Genomic DNA, 9,260 nt, shown 5'->3' on the forward strand with positions numbered 1-9,260 from the left:
TTCTTTACTCCATGCATTCTACACACATTGTTTCGGCCAAATTTAACAAACATCAATTGGTTTCAAGATTCTTGCTTATGAACTCGTTGATTACTTCCTTGAATCATTCATGTAAAGATCAAAATATATAAGATTTATAATCATTCTTACATCCACTTCTTTTACAAAACCACAATAGTACAACATAGCGGAAAAGAACATAAACAAAACTATGAAGAGAACATATAAATTAACTAAAAAGATTTCCTTTTTCTCAAGCTCAAAATTTAGCAGATATGTATATCCGTTTACATCATCTTCATTTTTCATTTTTAACTTTTTTTATGTAAAGCAAGTGTCGACTCAAATCTTTTGGTAAAGAACTTGATAAACATCATGCTTCATAAAAAAAAGTCAAAATTACAAAATCGAAAAATGAAATATGTAAAAACTAATAATTGCTTAGTTATTCTTTGGTGGGTGATGCCTTGGTTGATGGTAATCTTCAGTGAAAGCAACAAAATTCACATTTTTGTTTCTAGAAAGGCCTATTCTCGTAAAACTCGTATGCTTTCCTGTTGGCATAACATTTATTTTCGCCTTCGGGTGTAGCTTAATTGCTCTATCGACCACCAATTTTCGGCCTTTCAATGTCTTTTCTCTTGCTGCTGCTGTTGCAGCAACAACGTACACACTCTTGGGGCGTACCTATATGCATCATATTCTTCATAAGTGTCCGAAGCTTCTACTTTTACCAAATTAAGAAGATTATACAAAGTGAAGAAAACATTAATGTGAGTAATATATGTACCTCTACATCTGAAACATCAATGAATCCAGCATTATTTCCACCTAAAATGGAATGTTCAATATAAAAGGTTATATTATTATACTTGAAGATAGAGATTATAGATCATCAGACCTGTTAATTAGAAGTATGTTTTGTGTATTCTACGTGTGTGGATACTGGATAGGAGATAAATGAGTTTTACCTACCTTTTTAAATAGGAAAAAAGGATCTGCGTACTAAAAAAAGAAAAACTATATATGCTGCAGGAAGAGTATAAAACAATCAACGCTGGAAATATTGCATTCTTCGAGAATGGAATTCAATATTTTGTAACGTTGATAACATGGAGGTCTCCAACTTCGAATACAATATCTCTAACACTAAATGCAGAGAAATTGTATGAGCTAAGCTGCATAACAAATTGCCATCTTTGCGCTATTCTACAGTTATCGAACTTATTAAAAAAAAATTGGATTGAAAGCACGCATGCCCATTGCCAAGTAATGACAATAAAACAAGAAACATGAAAAACGAAGAGTAATGAAGGAAGATAGAATACACTCGCACACACCTTTGCAACGAAATCCAGTGAATAGTGTGCTTGCAATGACGAATATTAGTAACGAACTTATAGTAATCAACCTTAAAGACATCATTGTCGACTTTTTATACTTTTTTTTTGTAGGAGTATGTATGTCTGTTTCAAGAATTCGGGAAGAAGAGAATGAAATGCAGCTTTCTTTAGGTCTATATATAGACTGAATCTCAAGCCAAATTCTCGGTTCAAAATTATTCAGATTAAATTATGGTTTGTATTTTGTAAATTTACATGCAGTCTTAAAATTATCAAAATCGGGGACCAAATTGTTTGTAAATGCAATTGTTTAAGGTGTTTACATTAAGAATCGTGTCCAACCCCATGTGTATAGTTTCATTAAATTATCAATCACCGATGTTGCCTATGATCTCGAGATAGTTTGGAGATCACAGAATTTTGAATGAATCATAGTTACAATTACTGTAGATTATATATATATATATATATATATATATATATATATATATATATATATATATATATATATATATATATATGTTTAGGTTCATTTGAGACCATTCTAATTTTGTGAGACCGTGAGACCAAATCTAAAAATAATTTTAAAATGCAAAATAAGTGGAAAAATCCAAAAATTCTTTTTTTTAAATATTATTTTCGGAACTTGAATTAACCAAAAAAAAATATAAAAAAAAAATTCCGTTTTTTTTTTGAAAAATACGTGAAATATTTTAAATAGAATATTACACTGACATATTCTAAAAAATAATTTTAAAATGCAAAATAAATGGAAAAATCTAAAAATTCTTTTTTTAAATATTATTTTCGGAACTTGAATTAACTAAAAAAAATAAAATAAATAAAAAAAAATTCTATTTTTTTTGAAAAATACGTGAAATATTCTAAATAGAATATTACACTGTACATATTCTAAAAATAATTTTAAAATGCAAAATAAATGGAAAAATCAAAAAATTCTTTTTTTAAATATTATTTTTGGAACATGAATTAACTAAAAAAATTAAAAAAAATAAAAAAAATGCGTCTCACAGTCTCACAAAATATAGGTGGTCTCAAATGAACCTAACCCTATATATATATATATATATATATATATATATATATATATATATATATATATATATATATATATATATATATATATATATATATATATATATATATAGGTTCAGGTTCATTTGAGACCATTCTAATTTTGTGAGACCGTGAGACCAAATATAAAAATAATTTTAAAATGCAAAATAAATGGAAAAATCCAAAAATTCTTTTTTTAAATATTATTTTCGGAACTTAAATTAACTAAAAAAAATATAAAGAAAATTCCGTTTTTTTTTTTTTGAAAAATACGTGAAATATTCTAAATAGAATATTACACTGTACATATTCTAAAAATAATTTTAAAATGCAAAATAAATGGAAAAATCAAAAAACTCTTTTTTTAAATATTATTTTCGGAACATGAATTAACTAAAAAAAATAAATTTTTTTTTTTAAAAAATTAAAAAAAAATTAAAAAATGCGTCTTACGGTCTCACAAAATATAGGTGGTCTCAAATGAACCTAACCCTATATATATATATATATATATATATATATATATATATATATATATATATATAGGTTAGGTTAATGTGAGACGGCCTAATTTTGTGAGACCGTGAGATTCATTTTTTTATTTTTTTTAGTTAATTCAAGTTCCGAAAATAATATTTTAAAAAAAATGTTTGGATTTTACCATTTATTTTGCATTTTAAAATTATTTTTTAGAATATATGTACAGTGTAATATTCTATTAGAATATTTCACGTATTTTTCAAAAAAAATTGAATTTTTTTTTATTTTTTTTAGTTAATTCAAGTTTCGAAAATAATATTTAAAAAAAGAATTTTTAGATTTTTCCATTTATTTCGCATTTTAAAATTGTTTTTTAGAATATATCAGTGTAATATTCTATTAGAATATTTTACGTATTTTTTTAAAAAAAAAACGAGATTTTTTTTATTATTATTATTATTTTTTTTTGTTAATTAAAATTCCGAAAATAATATTTAAAAAAAGAATTTTTGGATTTTTCTATTTACTTTGCATTTTAAAATTGTTTTTAGATTTAGTCTCACGGTCTTACAAAATTAGAATGGTCTCAAATTAACCTGAACATATATATATATATATATATATATATATATATATATATATATATATATATATATATATATATATATATATATATATATATATATAGGTTTTAAGAATATGTGACTGTTATGTACCTAAGCTTAAGTATAGAACCTTTTAAACTATGTTGTTTTAAACAAAACAAATTCAATTTCATTTTTTCTTAATGTTGTTTTAATAAAATATCATTGAATTAAGTTATATTATAGAATGAAAAAGATCAATTATATATTTTTTATTGCAAAAAAATCATTAAAGTTTATAGGGAAAGAAAAAAAAGTAATATTTTTAACACATATAACTAAAACGTTTGTCCTTCAAATGAAAAACTATATTGAATTATTTGTGAAAAGTTTAATTAAGTTATTTCATGTTCTTCTTTTATTTTTATTCTATTATTTTCTTTTAAAATTTAGCAGGACTGATTAAACGGTCATGACTTTTTTCAGCTTTAAGTTCGTAGACACAATGAATTAAAGGTACATAAATTCGATCAGTTTATTAAGTCACATGATTGAGGAAGAATAGTAAAAGAGATATCATGATTAGTTTGTATATAAATTTTATATCTATATATATATATATATATATATATATATATATATATATATATATATATACTTTTTTTATCAGTTCAGATTCACATTATGAATCTTCACTATAATTCATTAATTTTGTATAAATTCCCTATATGAATTTGCACAATTCACAGTGTGAATCTGTAGAGATTTACAGTATGAATCTGCATAGATTTCATATGGTGAATCTGAACAGAACAAATTTTTTAATCAAATTTGATATCAATGGATTGAGGATAAAAAGTTATGAATATCTATATTATTAGTTTTTTTAGTTTTTTTTTTTTAGTTTTTTTTTTATGAACAGTTTGCTTTAAAAGTTAAGAAAAGATTGGTTCATTGGTTCTAAAGTTTAAAATGGTTCCTTGTTGAACCTAACTCTCTCTCTCTCTCTCTCTCTCTCTCTCTCTCTCTCTCTTTATATATATATATATATATAACCAACTAGGTAGAGACTTTGCCTCTTAGATTAGAGGTATATGATCGAATTTGGATATTGACGAATTGTACTAACTTGGGATGCTAACTTTAACCACTAACCAGTCGTTATATATATATATATATATATATATATATATATATATATATATATATATATATATATATATATATATATATATATATATATATATATAGAGAGAGAGAGAGAGAGAGAGAGTTGGGTTCATATATTTCTTCTACCGCTTAAGCGTTCTAACGTATCGTGTTGACAAGGCAGACGAAAGGTGGTGACGTTGCTAGGTAATATTGATATATGAATATACTTAATTCTATATTTACATATGAACATTACATCTCCCCATCATGTGGTACGTGTTGTAACGCCCGCGTTTCCAGGCTAAGCATTATCATTGATGTAATAGTGTAGGTTAACCCTTGGAACTCTTTTTGGAGTATTAATGATAAATATTTGAGTATTATGTGAGTTATGTGTTTATTTTCTTAATTATTATAATTTAATGAATTAAAAATAAAATAAGCATCAAATTTAAAGTGTGAGATAAGCCCGATATCTTTGCATAAAGATTTAGTGGTCAAAACAAGGATTCCGAAGATATAAAGAATGCCAAAATCCGAGTTATAACGAAAAAGTTATGACTTGTCGAAGTTTCGCGACAGAACCGACAACGCTGAATGACGTAAAAAGTGAAATTTTCATTAGAGCAATATTTAGTCTTAGTGATCTAACCGAAAGTTGTAGAATTCGTTAAACCGAGAGCGTGCATAAAAAGAACACCCAAATCTGACTTCATATGAGGAAGTTATGATTTTTTGAAGTTTCGACTTAGCAGTACGCAGCCCGAATACTCGATTTGAGATCAAGCGGTTTTTAGCCGAAACAATCTAAACTAGAATCGAAGATCTCGTTATTAGTAGTGCAACGATAAAAGGATAGGTTAAAACAGACGTCGGATGAAGAAGTTATGAATTTATAACGGAGTTTTCCTGTCCTGGCCTACTAAAAATAAATAATAAAAAATAAATTCAAAATTAGTGGACGGAGTCTAAACGAAAGTTGTAAAGCATAATCTCACCTACGCGGGGATATAAAGAACTTCGAAAACGGAGCTCGTATGAGGAAGATATGAATTTTTGAAGTTTATTTAATAATTTCGGTATTTAATTTAAATATAAAATACTCGATATTATCCAAAAGTGGGGGGGGGGGGGGGGGGGGGAGTCAGCGAGTTGATCCAAGTTACGCCCAACGTAACCTTAATTATGCCCAGCGTAATTCGGTGGTTCAGCCCCTATAAAAGGGATGCGAAGGCAGCCGAGTTCTTTGCTCATTTCTTCCCTTTCTCTCGCGTTTTTGCATCGTTTTTCGTGCAAGAATTATCCCGAAGCCCCGGTATCATTCCCGAAGCCTTGAAGCAAGTCCTGAAGCCCTGAAGATCCCGAGAAGTGAGATTCATGATCCGAAGATCTGCCCGCGAGGAGCTCGGTTTTTGTGAAGATCTTCCAGATCTACCGAAGAATACTACTTCTACAAGCCGTAGTGCTGTCCGATGATCTTCTAATCAAGTGAGTGTGTAGTTACTTTCTTCTAACGCATAATTATGAAGTATTTTATACGAAATACTTGTTATGTGTATATTTTGTTGTTATATGTGTGGATGTATATTCACTTTCTTCTATCTCATAGATATGATTTATTCTCTATGAAATACGTGTTATGTATATGTGTCTCATCTGTTGTTTGGAATATGTATTGAATGAGAATGCTATATAGGTTTTAAACTATGTATAAAAATATATATTTTTATCTATTAATATGTCGGGCAGAACATGGGTAGATAGTTGTGTGATAAACAGATGAGAGGCCTCGATGTTGTTTTTGATTCAGTCATCTAACGGAGTTTAGATGACGACCACAGACTTTTCTAGACAGTCATGTGGAACGCTAGCAAGTTCGCCACCTGTAGGTGTTAATGAACTTGGGTGTTCATTCGTTGTACTCCATCCCCCTCATGGTTGCCTTCTTTGACATATATTGTCGGGAAACCCCCGAATGCATGTGTTGTCACCCCGATGAAATAATCTAAGACTAGGTCCCTTGTGTTAGTTGTTTTAGGAACGTAAAGTGAGAATAACGGGAATAGTAATTAGGTTAATATTGGTTGGTGGAATTAAATATAATTATTTATTGTGGGTTGAAAACCCTATATGCTCACCAGGCTCCCAACCCTGACCCACTTAGTTTCTTTGTATTATAGGTAGTGGCGCCAGAGCATAAGTTGGATGACTTGTCAAGTTATTTTTGGATTATAGACTTGTCATTATATTTATCTATTGTAAGGTTTGCATTGAAATGTTTATGCTTTTGGTCTGTTTATCAGAACATGACATCCCAAGTATTGTAATATAATGAAAAATACATTTCTTTAAGAAATGCTTTGGTAAATCTTATTTTTATCATATTTCATTTTGGGAACAAATTCCGCAACTCTTTCAATCAAATGATTACTCTGAAATCATTTTAAAAGTATAAATTAAACCGGTCTTTTCTAGCCGTGATTTTGGGGATGTCACACGCGTAGTGCTTTTACAACAATGAATAAATGTCTGCTTAGATTCATTTTTGCATTTTGAATATTTTTTCTCAAATGATCTTACTTTTCTCTCTCTATATATATATATATATATATACATATATATATATATATATATGTGTGTGTGTGTGGAGAGAGAGAGAGAGAGAGACAAAGAGAAAGAGAGAGAGATGTAAATTCATTTGAAAAAAAAAAGGTTGAGAATGTGATAAATGAATCTCGACCACACATTTATTCATTGCCATAAAAACGCTCTAGTGTACTATGTAACATCCCGAAATTCAGGTACATCTATTTAACCCTTCTTCTTTACCAAATTGTCAAGTTTAGCCCTTGAGTGGAAAATGTTGCAAATGAGTACGTTGGGCGTACTAAAGAGTACGATGTGCGTACTCATGCGCTTATATTGGACGCGAACTCAATTTGTTATGCTGGGTGTACCAACGTTACACTGGGCATAACTGGCTCAGATGCAAAACCCTAAATGAGACTTGAGGACTATAAAAGGAATGATAAGGCCCTTACCCCAGCCACCATATTACAGTGAGTGAAACCCTAAGAGAGCAAAACCCCGTTATAAGCTTGTATGTGTGTTCTTAAGCTTGAAAGTGCCATTTTGTGGTGTTGAAGGAGAAGAGGAGGCCATTATGGGAGTTAGAAGTTGGAGGGCAAGCTTAGATCCGAGTTCTACAGAGGTTGGAGCTTCATTTGGAGGTAAAAAGCTCAAAGCTTTCCTTGCCATTGTTGATTTGTGCTTTATGGACCCATTTTTAGGGTTTTTGGTTCCAAGGTGGAGACTTTATGAGCAAAGGGTCTCCATAAGCTTAGATTTGCCCTATTCCACTGTAATATGTGTTGTAGGTTCATAAAAATCCAATCTTGGACATGAATATTAAGTTATGCATGAGATATAGGCTTAATGAGGAAAGAGGAAAGGTGTTTAGAGTGATTGGAGACCTTTACAGTCGTGCAAAGGCTTAAAGGTTTCGACTTTATGGATTAAGTGGCCTTAGAATAGTCAGATCTGGAATTTGAGCTTATGTCTTAACTGTTTAAGACCAGAAATCAAGAAGAGCATGAAACTGAGACTTACGTTGGGTGTAAATCTCAGAATGCGCCGCGCAAGGGTTTGAGACCTCGATTCTAGATCGTCGGAGTACGCCCCGCATACAAGAGTTGGTACGCGCCGCGTACTACCCTCTGTTGACATTTGTTGACTTTTAGGGTTTGGTCAACAATTGGACATTTGGACCATTGAAGGGGTAAAATGGTCTTTTCCCCCTTCTAAGAGATTATAGAAAGGGTCTAGTCTAGCTTTTGAGAATCGTAGTTAATTAGAGGTAAAATACTTTATGTGATTAGGCAGAGGCTAGATCAGTATTTCGAGTTTGAGACTTTCCGAGATTTCCCGAGGTGAGTCTTTTCACTATACTTTACCAAGAGTGGTAATTAGAGTTATGTGACAGAGTATCTTATATGCTATTTATATGATGTGATACATTGCATTAGTTCTATGTGATTTGTGCTATGTATGATTCAGAGTTTACAGAGTTAGGATCGGAAGGTCCACAGAGTTAGGACCAGAGGGGTCCATAGAGTTATGGGACTGGAGGGTCCCACTGAGACACATTGACCAGAGGGTCATACAGAGTTATAGCCTCAAGTGGCTAATATGTGTTGTATGTGGTATTTTGGGGAACTCACTAAGAATTTATGCTTATAGTGTTATGTATTATGTGTTTCAGGTACTAGCGAGGATCGCGGGAAGGCGCCGACATGACCCGTACACACTGACAGATGATTGTATTTTGTGATCTTGAGATATGTTTTATTATAATGACATCTATTTAACATAAGATTTGAGAATATCAAATGAGTTTTATGTTGTTTGAAAAATGAAAATTTTTTTTAAATTTTCACGTCGTTACAAGTTGGTATCAGAGCCTTGGTTTGAGGGATTCGGATGCACTTTCGGGCGTGTCTGAACTCAAACTGAGGATTTGAGAAAGTTTTTCATAAAAAAAGAACAATTTTCCTAAAGACTAAAAGACTTCGAGAAAAACAGAAAGGAGCAGTGTGTACGATCAGCCAGCGCCCGAACGGTGATT

The 9,260-nt window shown here is 30.3% G+C and overlaps 1 protein-coding gene across 1 annotated transcript; it reads right to left on the reverse strand.

Moving 5' to 3' along the window:
- Nucleotides 1-383: 383 nt before the first annotated feature.
- Nucleotides 384-1,467, reverse strand: LOC145038356 (uncharacterized). The gene is made up of 3 exons (XM_078986743.1): nt 1,341-1,467; nt 791-831; nt 384-687 (listed from the first exon to the last, which is right to left on the reverse strand). Exons 1-3 carry the CDS (start codon nt 1,423-1,425, stop codon nt 442-444), a joined length of 372 nt encoding a protein of 123 aa, XP_078842869.1. The 5' UTR covers nt 1,426-1,467; the 3' UTR covers nt 384-441.
- Between the last annotated feature and the right edge of the window lie 7,793 nt (nt 1,468-9,260).

The sequence above is a fragment of the Lactuca saligna genome, chromosome 4 (assembly GCF_052625555.1).
Source record: "Lactuca saligna cultivar CGN05327 chromosome 4, ASM5262555v1, whole genome shotgun sequence".
In the NCBI taxonomy this organism is placed as follows: Eukaryota; Viridiplantae; Streptophyta; class Magnoliopsida; order Asterales; family Asteraceae; genus Lactuca; species Lactuca saligna.

Bases quoted from the DNA above. Each gene is read 5' to 3' on its own strand.
- LOC145038356 (XM_078986743.1), bottom strand. From the start codon at position 1,425: ATGATGTCTTTAAGGTTGATTACTATAAGTTCGTTACTAATATTCGTC. The intron at 832-1,340 runs GTGTGTGCGAGT...ATTCCATTTTAG, and splicing joins CACTGGATTTCGTTGCAAAG to GTGGAAATAATGCTGGATTC. The intron at 688-790 runs GTACATATATTA...TGATGCATATAG, and splicing joins TTGATGTTTCAGATGTAGAG to GTACGCCCCAAGAGTGTGTA.